This window comes from Pecten maximus, chromosome 10, assembly GCF_902652985.1.
Source record: "Pecten maximus chromosome 10, xPecMax1.1, whole genome shotgun sequence".
Taxonomy (NCBI): domain Eukaryota; kingdom Metazoa; phylum Mollusca; class Bivalvia; order Pectinida; family Pectinidae; genus Pecten; species Pecten maximus.
Window position 1 is genome coordinate 43,371,186 of NC_047024.1, and position 22,644 is coordinate 43,393,829.

The following is a 22,644-nucleotide window of genomic DNA, read 5'->3' on the forward strand; positions in this document are numbered from 1 at the left end:
TAACACTGCATAAAACTACATAATCATATTAATCGAGGTGTTTGTTAACCTCAGTAAACCGTCATACCAACTTCATATCGGGAGTACAACTGGTACCGATGTGGCTTGGCTGGGAGTTTGGGATGGCCCCTCGGGACAGAGTCAGAACCAGTATCCGGTTTTCCTGGTACCACGATTTCCGGACGTCCCACCGACACTGGCGGCAGGCAAGTATTCATAGTGGAAATAGAGGTTACACAACGAGTGATTGTGTAACCTTTATGTTCCTGTGACTATTCATGTCTACAATTTGTTCAAAGAATCGCCGTCGTCTAGCGCCAAAATCTGCGTTGGTTATCAGACGTCTACAATCTGAGGTTTTACTTAGTTTAAACAATATTTTATTCATTAATCAAAATAATCAATACATATACAAATATTTTTATGAGATGGAAAAACAAGCTTAGAGCTTATGTTAATTCCTTTCCCATTTTTCATACAAAGGCAAATATAAATCTTCGAACTGGAACACCTTACATCAATATGAAATGAAATAATGATATTTATTGGTTACAATTAAAACCAATAGACATATATGCGTACATGTGGTGACTAGAATTAATAGTAGAAATAAACAAGGTTTTACTTGTTTACAGATAGTCTATTTGTCTAACATAAACATCCGTGAAATGCACTTCGGCAGATGGTCGAACCCATCTTAGTTTAAAATTTTAAACAGGGATAATTTTTACACGTAGTATATAGATAAGGAAGAGAAAACCTACAGGGTTATGTAGCATTAAGTTTTAATATAGCAATGTTTTCTTCCCTTTTCAGAAACCTCAATGAATGCCGCATACACATACGAAGGCTGTTGGTCATTCAGCGCCATGACCAAGATATATGCCATAGAGGACATCCAGGGCATGACTCTGCTGCAATGCGCTTTCCATTGCAGAGCACTCTCACATCCGCGAATGTTTCTAGAGGTACGTATTTAAAGTATGCATGCTCCTAGACAAAGATAAACATGGACTGACTACTATGGTGTTCCGTTAGGGGCAAATTTCCAATATCGCTCTTTTGCTTCTTCGACCTAAACGCGAAGGAGCGAAAACACGATGGCGAAGGAGCGATGGCATTTCGCTCCTTCGCCATCGTATTTTCGCTCCTTCGTCCATCGGTCCTTCCGAAGATCACGTGACATGAATACGATGGACATCAAAAGGATTATGACCAGCCCGAGACTCTCGAGTGACAAATCATTGTCTAGACGATATAAATACATAGATCGTAATGACAGCCTTTAACTGTACCGTCAATATGGATACGGCTTGGGTGATAATACCACTCATTTGAAGATTATAATATGTAAAAAGTGTCTAGTTTTTTTTGCCCCGGATATGACGCGACAGGTGGCGTTACTGTTCAAGATGAAGTATTTGATTGGCAAATGTAGCAGTAAATGCAAAATGCAGATATGCAGTTAAAAGCGAAACGAAGTTAAGATTGAATGCAAGCTGAATAAGTGGATGTATCTTTTCAAATGACACATTAATAAAATTATATTCCTGATTCAAATGCAGTCTTATTATTACCAAAAACGATTCAACCTGATATAATTTTGTTATCCGTTCTGAAACGCATTATAGTTCGTTAATTATTTTAAAGATACAATTAGTATTTCTTCTTATCATTTGATACCGATAACGATCTTCGTTATAAGAGTGGTGTTTTTAAGCAGAAGTGAAACGGTGTCAAAAATGACAGAAATATGTTCGCCTTTTAAACGTAGTTTCACTTTGAAGTAGGTCAGTCGAACTGACGCACGTGCTAAGATTCCAAAATACAGCTGTTTTCCGTCACTGCCGTATACAGCAAACATATATACGGTGGGTGTATTCCGACAATGCGGTGGCAGTTGCAGGATAAAAACATTATTATGTACATGTGTGTTGTGTATTTGACATCGTCAATATAATGGCGGGTCGAACAATGTGCGCCGAGTCCCGATGGGAAACCTATTTCTAGTAAAGGACATGCCATTACACTAATGAAATGGTTGTATCTAGGTTTTGCTGCCTTAGAAAGTATAAATCTGGTTTTAGTTGGCAAGATAGACGATTGTGTCTATGGAACGTCATAACTGTCATATACGGCAGACAAAATACTTCATGAATATGAATTGATGTTTTCCTCAAATCATTTGATTCAGTCATATTATTTGAGTCAGTCATTATATAATATGATGTCATCGTTTTATTATTTGGTTTCACCAATATATTACTTTTATGATTATAGTATTTAGTTTCAACATTATATAATATTCTTTATTCAGTACATGGAATGATATAATCGTTATATTTAAGAAATAATTAACGATGGTTCGTGTATTGTTGCAGGATATACAACGAGGACGAGGATATTTTGCAATTAATTGATAACAAAGGCCGCAGGCCTGAGTTATTAATTAAAATTGCAAAATATCCGAGCCCGAGTTGTATATCCTGCAACAATACACGAGTCAAAGTTGATTATTTCTATTCTACCATGTACTGTTTAGTTCTGAGATCGACCTCTTTCTAATAGAAAAACAGCAAGGAAACCCCGAGAAAACCTTGCAATTTATTTCTTGTTGATGAAATATACAGGCAATACAGTACTACGATCAAGAGCATCTATCATATGGCATCGATTTTGAAAATTAAAAAAAAAGGGATAAAAAAAAAGAAAAAGAAAAAGGAGGGGCCTCCGTAGGATTCGAACTCACGTCGTGATAAAAAATTATTGAAAGACTAACCCATTAGCCCACTCGGCTATAGTAACCTTTTATAACACGAGCGTGTATTATTGGCACGAGCGTGGGTTATTGGAAAATAATACATGGTTTTAAACCAATCAAAACTGGCGTTACATAGCAAACATGGTAGAATAATCGATACCACCTCGTCATTATCAGTGCCCTACCGATGTAACCGGATGGAACTATAGATTTCCTTCCCATCCATTCGTCCGTACTCACTTAGATATACTTGTGGGGTGAACTAAAGATTCATTCCGTGCAAATATCTTCGTCGCATATAGGAGATGTAATTTAATGTAATTTTGTGTTTGCCCCATAATTCATCATTAAACCTGTGCTTTTTAGTGACGGAATGAACGGAAATTAAATGTGATGTCCATAGCTCATTGAAACTTGTGCGTTGCACCCCACAAGTTCACAGACAAAAGACTACACCTCATTAGTCAATTTTGTCTGTATTTCCGTTCGTCTGTCAGTCTGTCCACTCAATTTTCCACACTTTTCCCAGCCATGCTTCAAAGTTATTGTTGGTGAAAGTTGGTATGTAACTTCAGTAGGAGTAGCTACAGATCAGGTGTGTGTTTCAGGATTTTGGGGTCAAGGTCAATGTCACTGTTTCTGTTTTAGCGATGGCTGGTAGGGGACATGTACTGCTTTAGCAATACCCAGCATGCTTGAATTATTCACAAACATCATGATATGATTACAACATACCATTTTATGATACGACTCTGACAAGCGTCTTCACGAATCCGAAATAAACGGGGCGTTATACCCAGAGTTGTCCTTCCTTACTAAGTGAAAAGAACGACAACTCTTGGGAAGAGATGGCACTTCGTTCGTCTAAAAAGGCGACAGTTCATGACAGAAAAACACCTTATGAAAAGTTCCGTTAAGTTGTCGTTAACAGGCGGGTTATAAATCGGTTTTGTCGTTACAGATGTAGAATATATTGATTTTGTCGCTACAGATGATGTATAAACTAATTGTGTCGTTACATATGGGATATAAATTGATTTTGTCGTTACAGACGTAGTACAACTTGATTTTGTCGTTACAGATGTAGAATATATTGATTTTGTCGTTACAGATTGGTTATACATTGATTTTGTCGTTACAGATGGGGTATACATTGATTTTGTCGTTACAGACGGGGTATACATTGATTTTGTCGTTACAGATGGGGTATTATTTGATTTTGTAGTAAACTGATTTGTCATTTCAGATGGGGTATAAATTGATTTTGTAGTAAACTGATTTGTCATTTCAGATGGGGTATCAATTGATTTTGTAGTAAACTGATTTGTCATTTCAGATGGGGTATACATTGATTTTGTCGCTACAGATGTAGAATATATTGATTTTGTCGCTACAGATGATGTATAAACTAATTGTGTCGTTACATATGGGATATAAATTGATTTTGTCGTTACATATGGGATATAAATTGATTTTGTCGTTACAGATGGGACATAAATTGATTTTGTCGTTACAGATGGGGTATAAACTGATTTTGTCGTTACAGATGGGTATTATTTGATTGTATCATTATAGATGGAGAATAAATTGATTTTTTTTTTCGTTACTGATAGAGTTTAATTTTTTTTTCATTTTGTCGTAAACTAATTTTGTCGTTACAGATGGGGTATAAATGTCATTGCGGTGATTTTATTTCCTCGCCGACTGGTAGAGATGACAGTCAGTGTAGCCTCCCGTGTAATGGGGATCCCTCTAACACTAACACCTGCGGGGGTAACTCCAACATGTTTGCTACCTATCCTGTACCAGGTAAATTAAAATACGTTAATATCTCGGATGTCTTTTGTACAATCTTTTGAGATTGCAGGTGGTAGTCACTGCTGAGAGGTTTATAGTAGCATGCTTGTCACTTTTGAATTAATTTGAATAGTGACACGGTATAGAATACACACGTGTGCTTCACGTTCTTTTGAATTTTGATATTAAATATCATGTATTTCACAATTTATTCAAATGATGAATGTTGCCAAATCCCCTGGTCCGACATTACTTTAAGTCGCTTACAATGATTAGCGTAACTAGGTCTTTGTGACCTACTTAATTTTTTTTTAGCTATCGTGCTCCGTCGTGCTCCGTCGTGCTCCGCCGTGCGCCGTCCGACTTTTGCTTTCAAAACGCTACTCCTCCTTAAACCCAAAACGGATTACAACCAAATTTGGCGTGGAACATCATTGAGGAGAGCGATCATATTTTATATAAATGAAGCTGGTCCGGCCTCTGGGGACAGAGAGGTGGGAAAAAAAGGGGGAACTTTGGTATATTATTGCTTTAAAACTCTACTTCTTCTGAAACATTGGGTGAATTAGAGCCGAACTTGGTGCGACACATTACTGTTGGGAGGGCGATCATGTTTTGTATAAATGAGACCGGTGTGACCCATGGGGCCCGAGTGTCGGGGCCCCAAAAGGGGAACTTTGCTGTAATCTTGCTTTAAACACTACTCCTCCTTAATGCCTTCATGAACAACACCAACATTTAATCCGAAAAATGATTGGGGAGAGCAATCATAATTTATATAAATGAAGCTGGTCCTACCGCTGGGGACAGAGGGATGAGGCTCCAAAACAGTAACTTGGCTGAAATTTTGCTTTAAGATGCTACTCTTCCTTTAAGCCGAAATGGATAAAAACCAAATTTGATCTGAAACATAGCTGGCTGGGAACAGACAATTTATGGTAATGGGTGCTGGTTTGAGCACTTCAGATTGCATTGAGGGGCGTGTCCCTGCTGTAAGTGTTTGTCAGATGACCGTTTTGGCCCATGGGCCTCTTGTTTAACTATTTTTTAAGTATGATTCTTCTTGAAGATAAACTACAAAAACCTACTTTTTTTCAATCCAATATTGATTTGGTATGAACTTAAACAATGAAATTTGATCCCATCTGACTTTTTGAGCCCACAAGAAATCTGATGTTTGAATAGCATGCTTATCACTTAATATTAAGCCTTATACTATTCACTTTAATATGAATCTAAGTGTAGATTTTATTTGCATTTAGTTTTCGTTCTTCTGCAGTCTGCTTCCTTTCGTCCTCCAATTTTCAGTTTGAAGCCGTCAAAATGTATAAAATATCAAACTGTTTTCTAAGTTACGTGATAGACACATCTTAAAGTGATTTCATTTCATATTGGATTTTTTTTTTTAAATATCCCCTATGTATACTGTTATAGCGGCCGTCTCTACCCAGTACGTATACGAGGGGTGCTGGAGGACTGCCAGTCTAGACTCACAGACTTACCTCGACAAACCGTACATGACAGTCACCTTGTGTAACAGTGTATGTTCTCCGAGGAACAAAGCTTTAACAATCATACAGGTAGGATTTCATTGTTTGTGACATTTTAAATATATAAATATCTCAATTATCAACTCTTAAGTTCTACGGAATTATTGGTTAATTATCATGCTACGTATTGAGCTAAATCAATATTTAAAATAGTTATAATGATATAACAAATTCAAAAGCAAAACAACAAATAAAAACCGCCACAACAACAACAAAAAAACACAAAAAAATCAAACAAACAAAAAAAACAAAAAAAAACAAAAACAAAAACCAAACAAAAAAAAAAACAAAAAAAAAACGAAAAAAAAACAAAAAAACAAACAAAACAAGAACAAATAAAAAATGCAGAAAGTTCCTTGAAATTACTGAAGGAAATTACGCTTTGTCTAATTGAATGAGTTTAACTGTTCTCTATAAACACGATTCATTATCGGAGGAGGACCCCACTACCTAACTAGAATCTACGGCCTATTTGCCTTTATTATCAAACTTTTTCCATATTTGTTGCGGAAATCATTCAGGTTAATTTTCAATCCAAAAAGCCTAATTTATCGTTTTTTATGTTGGATACAATATTCATATCCCGATTGTCAGTATCTATGATGTATGTAGAAATGTTTTTGGAGTGACTTTCATCATCTCTTCCAATGAACATAACAAAGAGCACTGAACACACTTTATTTTAGGAATTTGTTATAATGACAATGTCCCAATCCGTCTAATTGATCCATTCATCCCGCTGACACTCCCTTTCCGATGGGATAAGAATTGATGGGTCGCTTTGTCTTGGATCCTGGACCTGGATATACTCCGATAGCTGTACGAAATTACCCTGGACATATTGACCCTTTAATCTGCATTTCCTTCCTTACAGTGTATCTTAAATTATTCTTTTTAAAATCCACTTCTTTTCTTAGCTGATCTGTTCAATCTCGCTGGATTCCTTTATTTGTCATCCTCTTTATAGGTACCGGAATACAACGAAATGGAAATGATGTCTTATAATCGACGGTGCATTTAAATGTCAATAAGCACTTGTCAGGAACATCGTCTGCTTTATATCTTTCGAATAAAAGGATTCTAAGTCTTTAATATCACTCAGACCTTATTATTGTATCCCCTATGTTAACAGGTACCAGATCGATTTCGCTGTGTTCGTGTCTTTCATTAAACATCAAACAATGGACTAATGAGAGGATATAACTCTTTAGATGTCTCGTGCAAACTTTTCAATGACCGCATATTATTAAAAAAATACAAAACTCATCTCTCTTTTTTTTCTCTCTTTCCCTCATCCATTATCTCACACACAATTCCTCTCTCACACACAATTCCTCTCTCACATACAATTCCTCTCTCACATACAATTCCTCTCCCACATACAATTCCTCTCCCACACACAAAACCTTCTTTTCTCACAAACCATTTCTCTCTCACATAATCCCTTTCTCTCTCACATACTTCCTTGCTCTTTTGCACTCATCGTTCCCCACACACAATTCCTTCTTCTTTGCCACATCCTGCAAATTTTCTATCCATAAAGCCAGATTTTATCATTTTTAGCTCACCTTGGTCGTTCACCTGATCCGAAGGACCAAGGTGAGCTAAGCCATACATTGGCGTCCGTCGTCCGTCGTCTGTCCGTCAACAATTGTCTTCTTCCTCACAACCGCTGATAGGAATTGAACAAAATTTGACTGGCAGCATTACTATGGGGTGAGGATAAGAAATTGTACAAATAGTGGGACTGTCCCCTCTGTGGGCTGAGGGACGGGGGCCAAAAGGGGTCAGTTTAGCATATTTGATATAAACGACTTCTTCCCTGGATCTAAGCAATGGATATCGCTCATATTTCTCTGTTAGCAATGTTATGGGAAAGGTATACAAAATTTTACAGAGAGGGAGGGGTCAAAAGAGGTCAATTTGGCTAAATTGATATACACGACTTCTTCTCTTAAACTAAGCAACGGATATTGCTCATATTTGACTAGTTACATCCTTATGGGATAGGAATTCAAAATTGTACAAATGATGGGGCTGACCTCTCGGGGGTCGAAGGGGCGGGGTCAAAAGGGGTCACTTTGGCTTAATTGATGTAACCTATTTCTCCTCCGGAACTAAGCAATGGATATCACTCATAATTGCCTGGTAGTATCGTTATGGGGTGGGGATTTAAAGTTGTACATATAGTTGGGCTGACCCTCCGGGTGCCTGAGGAGTGGGGCCAAAAGTGGTCAATTGTGCATAATTGCTACAAACAATTAATTGTCTGGAAGTTGATGATGATGAAAGATATTGATGATGGTCATGATGTTGATTAATGATTTTGAAGATGACAACGATAATGAACGATTTTGATGGAAGTAAGCGATGATATCAGTCTTATTTGACTAGTAGAATCCCTAGGGGTGGGGATTTAAAAACTATAAATGGTCCAGCTGATCCCCTGGGGCTGAAGGGTGGGTCTAACAGGGGTCAACTTATCTAACGATATATAAACGACTTCTCTGAACTAAGTTATGTACATCGCTCATATTTGATTGTGTAGCGTCCTTACGGGGTAGGGATTCAAACTTGTACAAATCGTGGGCTGACCGCCTTGGGGCTTCATTGGCAGGCCCAAAAGTGGTCCATATGGCAATATTGATATTAATGACTTCTTTTCTGGAGCTAAGCAATGTATAACATCATATATTTCAGTGGTAACATCCCCAGGAGGCTGGGATTCAAATTTATACAAATAATGGGACTGGCACTCCTCCACCCCTACCCCCTGGGGTCTATGGTCTTCTTTGTTTTATCACTGAAACATCTAGATCCCCACCCAATAACCATATATAGCCTTGCTGGGCGTCAAAAGATGAACACAATCCTAATGTAAAAATGGGCCCGCGGTCTTTTCCCACCCTCGGGACTTATTTCTTTAAAAAACAATCATGTTGAATTTTGACTTTGTTTCTGGGTTATTTCTTTATATCATTTGAGATCTCCACAACATAATCATACATAAACAAATACATGTATAGCTAATAGTAAATGGAACTTAAACATTATATTATGTTTGCTCAAATGGACCAGGTGAGCGATACAGGCCCTCTGGGCCTCTTGTTTAACATTTGGATACAAGGTGATCGGTGTTAATGTCCATGTCCCGGTATTGTAAATCTTCAGTATTTTTTGTATCGAATGGCGGCATAGAAATTAGACCGTTACCCTCCTCAGTTACCGCCCTTGCGTACATCGGAACCCCTCGTCATTTTCTCCGAAACTAGACGGAGGTGAGGTGTTCCGATTGCTCCGTCTCCGAACGTAGGTATAGCAAAATGACGAGGGGTTCGGATTGCTCGCAGCCCCTTCACATTTTTCGGAATATGACTAGAGGTATCCCGAAAGCCTTTAACTTCCGGTATATGAAGATATGTGCTGCAAACAAGAATAACACCTGTAAACAATGTGACGTCATCGAAATATTAAAGATGCAACATGTACATCTTACATATTTTCACTAATAAGTAACAGAATATGTGAATCATTGTGTCAATACCACCAGGAGTAGAAACGTCTCATCTGAGGGATCAATTATATCAAAGTCCTATGTATAAGCATGAACCTTCGATCAAAGGTGCAACGCCACCATTGAATTGAGCAGTAATGCTCATTCATCCAATAGAACATTGCAAATGTAGATAAATGCATTAGTAAATTGTATCTACATTCGCACCAGGTTAATAATACGTGAAGGCCAACTGGGCTTAGTGGACCTTTGATTACACGGCAGTACAAATTCGCACCTGTGTTTGAAATCAAAAGTTCTTACTTTCAAAAACCTAACACTTTGTACTAAAGAAAATCGATTTTCCCATGAATGCATAATTCCTTCACAGATTTATTTATCCCTACAACAGTTACATGTTCTACAAATTTACCCAAAAACATTTCAGAGTATTCTAAAAAATTAAATATGAATTTTGTTTCAAAAGTTTAAAGTAAAGTATGAATATACATTAAATTTTAATTAATTCCCTTGTTAGTATTAAGGAGGAAGTAACTCTTGCTTTGTCTCCTCGGGTAGACTAAGTACATGTACAGTTCACCCCTACCCGGTACAGATACTAATCCCTCTCCATGACTCCTAATATTAATCCCCGCAATTATCGTCATAGTCAACGTTGACGAGACTCGAGATAGAATTAATTATTCTTATTATATTTTATTATATTATATTATCTGAAATTTTCTCGTTAATCAAACAAAATAACACATTGATAAACCTCGTAAAAATCCTACAATTATACCATATCAAAATAACACGTATGTATGCCTTTCACCGAAAACCATAATCTAAATATATGTATATATGTACTGTACAAACCTTTCAACGACTCCATATTATCAAACAAAATGCAAAAAATTCTCTCTTTTCTTTTCTCATACACACCATCTTTCTCTCACTCGTCCTTTATCTCACGCACAATTCCTCTTTCACACACAACCCCTTTATTTATCACACACATTTTCTGTCTCACACGCTTTCTTGCTCTCTCACTCTCATCATTCCTCACATACTTCCTTGCTCTCTCACTCTCATCGTTCCTCACACACAACCCCTGCCACATCCTGCTAATTTCGTTAAAACATACAGTTGTGGTGTATAACTGTCCTATTGGTGTTTATTTATAGAACGGTCAGTCGTGATGTATAACTGTCCTATTGGTGTTACTTTATAGAACGGTCAGTCGTGATGTGTAACTGTCCTATTGGTGTTACTTTATAGAACGGTCAGTCGTGATGTATAACTGTCCTATTGGTGTTACTTTATAGAACGGTCAGTCGTGATGTATAACTGTCCTATTGGTGTTACTTTATAGAACGGTCAGTCGTGATGTATAACTGTCCTATTGGTGTTACTTTATAGAACGGTCAGTCGTGATGTATAACTGTCCTATTGGTGTTTATTTATAGAACGGCCAGTCGTGATGTGTAACTGTCCTATTGGTGTTACTTTATAGAACGGTCAGTCGTGATGTATAACTGTCCTATTGGTGTTACTTTATAGAACGGTCAGTCGTGATGTATAACTGTCCTTGTCCTATTGGTGTTACTTTATAGAACGGTCAGTCGTGATGTGGTAACTGTCCTATTGGTGTTACTTTATAGAACGGTCAGTCGTGATGTATAACTGTCCTATTGGTGTTACTTTATAGAACGGTCAGTCGTGATGTGTAACTGTCCTATTGGTGTTACTTTATAGAACGGTCAGTCGTGATGTATAACTGTCCTATTGGTGTTACTTTATAGAACGGCCAGTCGTGATGTATAACTGTCCTATTGGTGTTACTTTATAGAACGGCCAGTCGTGATGTATAACTGTCCTATTGGTGTTACTTTATAGAACGGCCAGTCGTGATGTGTAACTGTCCTATTGGTGTTACTTTATAGAACGGTCAGTCGTGATGTATAACTGTCCTATTGGTGTTACTTTATAGAACGGTCAGTCGTGATGTATAACTGTCCTATTGGTGTTACTTTATAGAACGGTCAGTCGTGATGTGTAACTGTCCTATTGGTGTTACTTTATAGAACGGCCAGTCGTGATGTATAACTGTCCTATTGGTGTTACTTTATAGAACGGTCAGTCGTGATGTATAACTGTCCTATTGGTGTTACTTTATAGAACGGTCAGTCGTGATGTATAACTGTCCTATTGGTGTTACTTTATAGAACGGTCAGTCGTGATGTATAACTGTCCTATTGGTGTTACTTTATAGAACGGTCAGTCGTGATGTATAACTGTCCTATTGGTGTTACTTTATAGAACGGTCAGTCGTGATGTATAACTGTCCTATTGGTGTTACTTTATAGAACGGTCAGTCGTGATGTATAACTGTCCTATTGGTGTTACTTTATAGAACGGCCAGTCGTGATGTATAACTGTCCTATTGGTGTTACTTTATAGAACGGTCAGTCGTGATGTATAACTGTCCTATTGGTGTTACTTTATAGAACGGTCAGTCGTGATGTATAACTGTCCTATTGGTGTTTATTTATAGAACGGCCAGTCGTGATGTATAACTGTCCTATTGGTGTTACTTTATAGAACGGCCAGTCGTGATGTATAACTGTCCTATTGGTGTTACTTTATAGAACGGTCAGTCGTGATGTATAACTGTCCTATTGGTGTTTACTTTATAGAACGGTCAGTCGTGATGTGTAACTGTCCTATTGGTGTTACTTTATAGAACGGTCAGTCGTGATGTATAACTGTCCTATTGGTGTTACTTTATAGAACGGCCAGTCGTGATGTATAACTGTCCTATTGGTGTTACTTTATAGAACGGTCAGTCGTGATGTATAACTGTCCTATTGGTGTTACTTTATAGAACGGTCAGTCGTGATGTATAACTGTCCTATTGGTGTTACTTTATAGAACGGCCAGTCGTGATGTATAACTGTCCTATTGGTGTTACTTTATAGAACGGCCAGTCGTGATGTATAACTGTCCTATTGGTGTTACTTTATAGAACGGTCAGTCGTGATGTATAACTGTCCTATTGGTGTTACTTTATAGAACGGCCAGTCGTGATGTATAACTGTCCTATTGGTGTTACTTTATAGAACGGCCAGTCGTGATGTATAACTGTCCTATTGGTGTTACTTTATAGAACGGTCAGTCGTGATGTATAACTGTCCTATTGGTGTTACTTTATAGAACGGTCAGTCGTGATGTGTAACTGTCCTATTGGTGTTACTTTATAGAACGGCCAGTCGTGATGTATAACTGTCCTATTGGTGTTACTTTATAGAACGGTCCAGTCGTGATGTATAACTGTCCTATTGGTGTTACTTTATAGAACGGTCAGTCGTGATGTATAACTGTCCTATTGGTGTTACTTTATAGAACGGCCAGTCGTGATGTATAACTGTCCTATTGGTGTTACTTTATAGAACGGCCAGTCGTGATGTATAACTGTCCTATTGGTGTTACTTTATAGAACGGTCAGTCGTGGTGTATAACTGTCCTATTGGTGTTACTTTATAGAACGGTCAGTCGTGATGTATAACTGTCCTATTGGTGTTACTTTATAGAACGGCCAGTCGTGATGTATAACTGTCCTATTGGTGTTACTTTATAGAACGGCCAGTCGTGATGTGTAACTGTCCTATTGGTGTTACTTTATAGAACGGTCAGTCGTGATGTATAACTGTCCTATTGGTGTTACTTTATAGAACGGTCAGTCGTGATGTGTAACTGTCCTATTGGTGTTACTTTATAGAACGGTCAGTCGTGATGTATAACTGTCCTATTGGTGTTACTTTATAGAACGGCCAGTCGTGATGTATAACTGTCCTATTGGTGTTACTTTATAGAACGGCCAGTCGTGATGTATAACTGTCCTATTGGTGTTACTTTATAGAACGGCCAGTCGTGATGTATAACTGTCCTATTGGTGTTACTTTATAGAACGGCCAGTCGTGATGTATAACTGTCCTATTGGTGTTACTTTATAGAACGGCCAGTCGTGATGTATAACTGTCCTATTGGTGTTACTTTATAGAACGGTCAGTCGTGATGTATAACTGTCCTATTGGTGTTTATTTATAGAACGGCCAGTCGTGATGTATAACTGTCCTATTGGTGTTTATTTATAGAACGGCCAGTCGTGATGTATAACTGTCCTATTGGTGTTACTTTATAGAACGGCCAGTCGTGATGTGTAACTGTCCTATTGGTGTTTATTTATAGAACGGCCAGTCGTGATGTATAACTGTCCTATTGGTGTTACTTTATAGAACGGCCAGTCGTGATGTATAACTATCCTATTGGTGTTACTTTATAGAACGGCCAGTCGTGATGTATAACTGTCCTATTGGTGTTACTTTATAGAACGGTCAGTCGTGATGTATAACTGTCCTATTGGTGTTACTTTATAGAACGGCCAGTCGTGATGTATAACTGTCCTATTGGTGTTACTTTATAGAACGGCCAGTCGTGATGTATAACTGTCCTATTGGTGTTACTTTATAGAACGGCCAGTCGTGATGTATAACTGTCCTATTGGTGTTACTTTATAGAACGGTCAGTCGTGATGTATAACTGTCCTATTGGTGTTTATTTATAGAACGGCCAGTCGTGATGTGTAACTGTCCTATTGGTGTTACTTTATAGAACGGCCAGTCGTGATGTGTAACTGTCCTATTGGTGTTACTTTATAGAACGGTCAGTCGTGATGTGTAACTGTCCTATTGGTGTTACTTTATAGAACGGCCAGTCGTGATGTATAACTGTCCTATTGGTGTTACTTTATAGAACGGTCAGTCGTGATGTGTAACTGTCCTATTGGTGTTACTTTATAGAACGGCCAGTCGTGATGTATAACTGTCCTATTGGTGTTACTTTATAGAACGGTCAGTCGTGATGTATAACTGTCCTATTGGTGTTACTTTATAGAACGGCCAGTCGTGATGTGTAACTGTCCTATTGGTGTTACTTTATAGAACGGTCAGTCGTGATGTGTAACTGTCCTATTGGTGTTACTTTATAGAACGGCCAGTCGTGATGTATAACTGTCCTATTGGTGTTACTTTATAGAACGGTCAGTCGTGATGTATAACTGTCCTATTGGTGTTACTTTATAGAACGGTCAGTCGTGATGTGTAACTGTCCTATTGGTGTTACTTTATAGAACGGCCAGTCGTGATGTATAACTGTCCTTGTCCTATTGGTGTTACTTTATAGAACGGTCAGTCGTGATGTGGTAACTGTCCTATTGGTGTTACTTTATAGAACGGTCAGTCGTGATGTGGTAACTGTCCTATTGGTGTTACTTTATAGAACGGTCAGTCGTGATGTATAACTGTCCTATTGGTGTTACTTTATAGAACGGTCAGTCGTGATGTATAACTGTCCTATTGGTGTTACTTTATAGAACGGCCAGTCGTGATGTATAACTGTCCTATTGGTGTTACTTTATAGAACGGCCAGTCGTGATGTGTAACTGTCCTATTGGTGTTACTTTATAGAACGGTCAGTCGTGATGTGTAACTGTCCTATTGGTGTTACTTTATAGAACGGCCAGTCGTGATGTATAACTGTCCTATTGGTGTTACTTTATAGAACGGTCAGTCGTGATGTGTAACTGTCCTATTGGTGTTACTTTATAGAACGGCCAGTCGTGATGTATAACTGTCCTATTGGTGTTACTTTATAGAACGGTCAGTCGTGATGTATAACTGTCCTATTGGTGTTACTTTATAGAACGGCCAGTCGTGATGTGTAACTGTCCTATTGGTGTTACTTTATAGAACGGTCAGTCGTGATGTATAACTGTCCTATTGGTGTTACTTTATAGAACGGCCAGTCGTGATGTATAACTGTCCTATTGGTGTTACTTTATAGAACGGTCAGTCGTGATGTATAACTGTCCTATTGGTGTTACTTTATAGAACGGTCAGTCGTGATGTGTAACTGTCCTATTGGTGTTACTTTATAGAACGGCCAGTCGTGATGTATAACTGTCCTTGTCCTATTGGTGTTACTTTATAGAACGGTCAGTCGTGATGTGTAACTGTCCTATTGGTGTTACTTTATAGAACGGCCAGTCGTGATGTGTAACTGTCCTATTGGTGTTACTTTATAGAACGGTCAGTCGTGATGTATAACTGTCCTATTGGTGTTACTTTATAGAACGGCCAGTCGTGATGTGGTAACTGTCCTATTGGTGTTACTTTATAGAACGGCCAGTCGTGATGTATAACTGTCCTATTGGTGTTACTTTATAGAACGGCCAGTCGTGATGTATAACTGTCCTATTGGTGTTACTTTATAGAACGGCCAGTCGTGATGTATAACTGTCCTATTGGTGTTACTTTATAGAACGGTCAGTCGTGATGTGTAACTGTCCTATTGGTGTTACTTTATAGAACGGCCAGTCGTGATGTATAACTGTCCTATTGGTGTTACTTTATAGAACGGTCAGTCGTGATGTGTAACTGTCCTATTGGTGTTACTTTATAGAACGGCCAGTCGTGATGTATAACTGTCCTATTGGTGTTACTTTATAGAACGGCCAGTCGTGATGTATAACTGTCCTATTGGTGTTACTTTATAGAACGGTCAGTCGTGATGTGGTAACTGTCCTATTGGTGTTACTTTATAGAACGGCCAGTCGTGATGTATAACTGTCCTATTGGTGTTACTTTATAGAACGGTCAGTCGTGATGTATAACTGTCCTATTGGTGTTACTTTATAGAACGGCCAGTCGTGATGTGTAACTGTCCTATTGGTGTTACTTTATAGAACGGCCAGTCGTGATGTGTAACTGTCCTATTGGTGTTACTTTATAGAACGGTCAGTCATGATGTGTAACTGTCCTATTGGTGTTACTTTATAGAACGGCCAGTCGTGATGTGTAACTGTCCTATTGGTGTTACTTTATAGAACGGTCAGTCGTGATGTGTAACTGTCCTATTGGTGTTACTTTATAGAACGGTCAGTCGTGATGTGGTAACTGTCCTATTGGTGTTACTTTATAGAACGGTCAGTCGTGATGTGTAACTGTCCTATTGGTGTTACTTTATAGAACGGCCAGTCGTGATGTATAACTGTCCTATTGGTGTTACTTTATAGAACGGTCAGTCGTGATGTATAACTGTCCTATTGGTGTTACTTTATAGAACGGCCAGTCGTGTTGTGTAACTGTCCTATTGGTGTTACTTTATAGAACGGCCAGTCGTGATGTGTAACTGTCCTATTGGTGTTACTTTATAGAACGGTCAGTCGTGATGTATAACTGTCCTATTGGTGTTACTTTATAGAACGGCCAGTCGTGATGTATAACTGTCCTATTGGTGTTACTTTATAGAACGGTCAGTCGTGATGTATAACTGTCCTATTGGTATTTATTTATAGAACGGCCAGTCGTGATGTATAACTGTCCTATTGGTGTTACTTTATAGAACGGTCAGTCGTGATGTATAACTGTCCTATTGGTGTTACTTTATAGAACGGTCAGTCGTGATGTATAACTGTCCTATTGGTGTTACTTTATAGAACGGTCAGTCGTGATGTATAACTGTCCTATTGGTATTTATTTATAGAACGGCCAGTCGTGATGTATAACTGTCCTATTGGTGTTACTTTATAGAACGGTCAGTCGTGATGTATAACTGTCCTATTGGTGTTACTTTATAGAACGGTCAGTCGTGATGTATAACTGTCCTATTGGTATTTATTTATAGAACGGTCAGTCGTGATGTATAACTGTCCTATTGGTGTTACTTTATAGAACGGTCAGTCGTGATGTGTAACTGTCCTATTGGTGTTACTTTATAGAACGGTCAGTCGTGATGTATAACTGTCCTATTGGTGTTACTTTATAGAACGGCCAGTCGTGATGTGTAACTGTCCTATTGGTGTTACTTTATAGAACGGTCAGTCGTGATGTGTAACTGTCCTATTGGTGTTACTTTATAGAACGGCCAGTCGTGATGTGTAACTGTCCTATTGGTATTTATTTATAGAACGGTCAGTCGTGATGTATAACTGTCCTATTGGTGTTACTTTATAGAACGGTCAGTCGTGATGTGTAACTGTCCTATTGGTATTTATTTATAGAACGGTCAGTCGTGATGTATAACTGTCCTATTGGTGTTACTTTATAGAACGGCCAGTCGTGATGTGTAACTGTCCTATTGGTATTTATTTATAGAACGGTCAGTCGTGATGTATAACTGTCCTATTGGTGTTACTTTATAGAACGGCCAGTCGTGATGTGTAACTGTCCTATTGGTATTTATTTATAGAACGGCCAGTCGTGATGTATAACTGTCCTTGTCCTATTGGTGTTACTTTATAGAACGGCCAGTCGTGATGTGTAACTGTCCTATTGGTGTTTATTTATAGAACGGCCAGTCGTGATGTTTAACTGTCCTATTGGTGTTTATTTATAGAACGGCCAGTCGTGCCAATGTGGAACTTTTCGATCGACCGACCCCAACGACAGAAATGACCCCTTGTGTGTGACGTCATGCCCAGGCGCCTCGACGTTTGAGCCATGCGGTGGAAATGGCATGGCGTCCGTTTACCTAACAGGTCAAGGTCGTGAGGAAGAAAACTAGTAAATGGAGTCAATCAGATATATTAGCTGACTGATTGATTGAAAAGTATTCGTTTAAAACATTTCAGTTAATTAAATAACCGAAACATTACTTTGAAATACTATTAAGATTATCCAGAAGTCAATAGGTTGTTTATATGTCTGGCCTTGCGGTGATATGAATAGTGACATGATATTAATTTAACCATTACGATATTCTTATTTACAAAATCATTCATTTATCTAAGTTGAAACGTTAAGTAAACAGAGTGCATAAAATAGTATTTTCACTGGGGAAGATATATGAAAAAAATTACCTAACTATAAGTGTTCTTAAAAACCCGACCCTGCTGACGACAGCAGATTAAAACATCTACCTAAATATGTTAGACTGTCGTCAAAGACTAGGGAACTCTCCCCATTGAAATCCTCTCCATCAACATCCAAGTTAAAACATGATATCTATTAATTATTAAAAAAACCCCGTTAAATCTTGCCTAAGGAATAGATATTCTATACCATCAGATGTCACTGGTGATATGTCTACTGTAACTTCAGAGAGGTGGGTGACTTAATTGGAAATAATGTGAAAACTGTTGACAGCGTTTACTGTGAAGGTTTTAGGTATTATGTTTTGCGTCACATTTACAGATTCCGGGACCGTCAATCAAGAACTACCTAGCACCAATCTATCGAGTTCTAATTTGACGACTACGGTGCCGTCTGCATCTGATATATTGGTAAGTTATTTTTATGTTAAGCCATAAATTAATTGTTTAGAAAACAAGGCCAATGATAAACATGAGCCTTACAAACGTTTTGTGTAATTTCTGATATAATAATCCTGATACATAGCTTTAAACTAAAAAAAAAATTGTTTCAAGATATAAGTCCCCTACCAGTGACACCAAGGGGTCACGATAGCCCAGTCGGTTAGAGCGCCGGCCACGCAACCTCTGGTAAAGAGCCGAGGTACGTGGTTCGACGCTCTGTGTTCTTCAGAAAGCTGAGAAATGGACTAGTCTGTGCTTTCTTTGTTGAGCCCTCGATCAAGACATTTTACCCTTGCTTCTCTGAATGGCATGCGGCGGGCCTCATGTGTATTGTTCAGTGAGGTAATCACCAACTACTACAACGAGACCCCGCCTCAAAATGACCCTGGCAAACAAACCCCGGTGAAACATGGGGACTATAGGTTTCTGCTCCATCCGTTTTTTATGTAATGCCAAAGTTTGCCAGCACTCTAGCAATTTCATTTCTCAAATGCTTTTCATCAATTTTCACTCAATAATAAAGGACCATAATATCTCGGACAGGCTTGACCTTCGGGTTTTTGCAACCAAGGTCAAGGTCACTGTTACTATTTTTATCGTGGACCGGGCGTGGATATATATTGCTTTATCAATGCCAAGTATACTTGTTTTTTCCGCAATGCTAATCGTTTACATATCACTAGTGAACGTCACCTGTCTCTATTTCTTAAAAATACCTTAAAATGTCCATTTGTAGTGCATCAGGTTTATTGGCACGGCGTGTTACATGACCCTAGATGGGTTCCGCACACAGGTACTACAAGGCAGAGACGTATATACCCTGATATACAAGTCTCTGTACAAGGGTAGCAGAGAGGTCAAGGGTCGGTAACTGGCGGTTAGGTGCTCAATTGGTCACTTTGATCGATTTTTTCCCTTTCTTGTTAAAAACTGTTCGGGATATCACAACCTTAAATTCAAATGATATTCTGTTTGTGATTAAGTAGGAGAAAATTGAATGAACAATACAACAGGCCAGTCGACGGTAGAAAGTCCCGACTCGATTATCGTTCCGGATGGTTATTTTTCACAGTATATTGTCATCACAGGGACTTGAGAATTAGTTACAGTCTACATGCATTTTAACCTTCCCTAGTGTGTATATCATATTTTCAGACGTTTAGGGGGGCTAGATTAAATTTCAGTAAAAATGACGGCCCCGGTGTTCATTATTTTCACATTTCGACTGTATTTGTACAACCAAATTGGAAGAGAATGGACGTAAACCATGCCATGTTAAAACCCTTAAGTTTATTTGTGCGTCTTCTTAGTGTTTCGGGAAATATATATATAACCCAGTTTCAGTCCTTAACAATCTAGCTAAAGAATATAATTGATATTTTTCTTTCAGCCACACAATTGGTAGAAATTTAATCTTATTTTTTATTTAATTTTGGTAAAATATCTAACAGATCCGATGAAATAAACAGAAAACGTGATGCCAAATAAAATGTTCTTAAGAGAAACTTATTCATTGACCAATTACATCGTTACATCCCATAATATTGTCAGGTCAACGTAACTGGGATGACAGGAGTTGCGGTGTCATATGTGATGTCAATCACGGTGACGTCATCATCTCCAGGCCAGTACGAACTGTATTACAACTCCGAAGGCTGCTCGTCTCTTCATCGGAAACCACATACAACCGGAAACAACTCCACGTCCGTACGTATAACATAGCGTTATATGATTCGACAATTACAGAAGTACATTTTTAAATGGAATTAGATATCAGCACATTTCTGTTGGTATCACGTGATAATTTATTTTGAAATACAATAACTGTCTTAATATTTAATATTTTCTTGCTATGTTTTATATGTGTGTATTTAACTGAAATGTAATTGTGATAGTACTATATCTTATTATAATTCTGTCTTCACGCATGATCTAATAATGTTCGTTGATAATCTGTATGAGACGATAAAATTAAGTACAGCTTGATACGTGATGCTCTGTGAAACCAATAATCTTAAAAAGGGAAGGTTTTGTTCTGAAATATGAAAGATGCTCCATTTTATTAAATAAATTATCATTCAGCTAGGTGTTTGTCATTATCAAACCTATCTATACATTGTATCCCTATCAAACCTATCTATACATTGTATCCCTATATCAAACCTATCTATACATTGTATCCCTATCAAACCTATCTATACATTGTATCCCTATCAAACCTATCTATACATTGTATCCCTATATCAAACCTATCTATACATTGTGTCCCTATCAAACCTATCTATACATTGTATCCCTATCAAACCTATCTATACATTGTGTCCCTATCAAACCTATCTATACATTGTATCCCTATCAAACCTATCTATACATTGTATCCCTATCAAACCTATCTATACATTGTGTCCCTATCAAACCTATCTATACATTGTATCCCTATCAAACCTATCTATACATTATCCTATCAACCTATCTATACATTGTTCCTATCAAACCTATCTATACATTGTATCCCTATCAAACCTATCTATACATTGTATCCCTATCAAACCTATCTATACATTGTATCCCTATCAAACCTATCTATACATTGTATCCCTATCAAACCTATCTATACATTGTATCCCTATCAAACCTATCTATACATTGTATCCCTATCAAACCTATCTATACATTGTATCCCTATCAAACCTATATATACATTGTATCCCTATCAAACCTATCTATACATTGTATCCCTATCAAACCTATCTATACATTGTTTCCCTGTCAAACCTATCTATACATTGTATCCCTATCAAACCTATCTATACATTGTTTCACTTTCTTCCTCACCAGATATTTCTGTTGTCAGCTGTTGAGGAGCTGGATACATTGTTTCACTTTCTTCCTCACCAGATATTTCTGTTGTCAGCCGTTGAGGAGTTGGATACATTGTTTCACTTTCTTCCTCACCAGATATTTCTGTTGTCAGCTGTTGAGGAGCTGGATATATTGTTTCACTTTCTTCCTCCCCAGATATTTCTGTTGTCAGCCGTTGAGGAGCTGGATACATTGTTTCACTTTCTTCCTCACCAGATATTTCTGTTGTCAGCTGTTGAGGAGCTGGATACATTGTTTCACTTTCTTCCTCACCAGATATTTCTGTTGTCAGCTGTTGAGGAGCTGGATACATTGTTTCACTTTCTTCCTCTCCAGATATTTCTGTTGTCAGCCGTTGAGGAGCTGGATACATTGTTTCACTTTCTTCCTCTCCAGATATTTCTGTTGTCAGCCGTTGAGGAGCTGGATACATTGTTTCACTTTCTTCCTCTCCAGATATTTCTGTTGTCAGCCGTTGAGGAGCTGGATACATTGTTTCACTTTCTTCCTCCCCAGATATTTCTGTTGTCAGCCGTTGAGGAGCTGGATACATTGTTTCACTTTCTTCCTCCCCAGATATTTCTGTTGTCAGCCGTTGAGGAGCTGGATACATTACCAGTATGCTGTATGTGGATTTCGCTCCAGACACCAGTGGACACTGATCCTTTCCAGATTCAAATCAGCTTTCTGAATGGTACATCTATATAGATATACACAGCTATTGCTAATCCACGGTCCATTGATGCTACAAATTCCCAAACCCACGGTCCATTTATAGCACAACTTGCCAAACCCACGGTCCCTT

General features: G+C 38.1%; 1 protein-coding gene across 1 annotated transcript in view; it reads left to right on the forward strand.

Annotated features, from left to right (window-relative positions):
• The window catches only part of LOC117336725, a gene marked incomplete at its 3' end in the record, with an annotated part of 35,544 nt that extends 13,013 nt beyond the window's left edge, over nucleotides 1-22,531 (forward strand). The window contains 8 exon segments of the mRNA XM_033897339.1: nucleotides 55-206; nucleotides 817-968; nucleotides 4,423-4,570; nucleotides 5,993-6,138; nucleotides 18,059-18,200; nucleotides 18,856-18,944; nucleotides 20,529-20,684; nucleotides 21,996-22,531. Of these exon segments, the coding sequence (XP_033753230.1) occupies nucleotides 55-206; nucleotides 817-968; nucleotides 4,423-4,570; nucleotides 5,993-6,138; nucleotides 18,059-18,200; nucleotides 18,856-18,944; nucleotides 20,529-20,684; nucleotides 21,996-22,531 (1,521 nt within the window).
• Nucleotides 22,532-22,644: the final 113 nt, after the last annotated feature.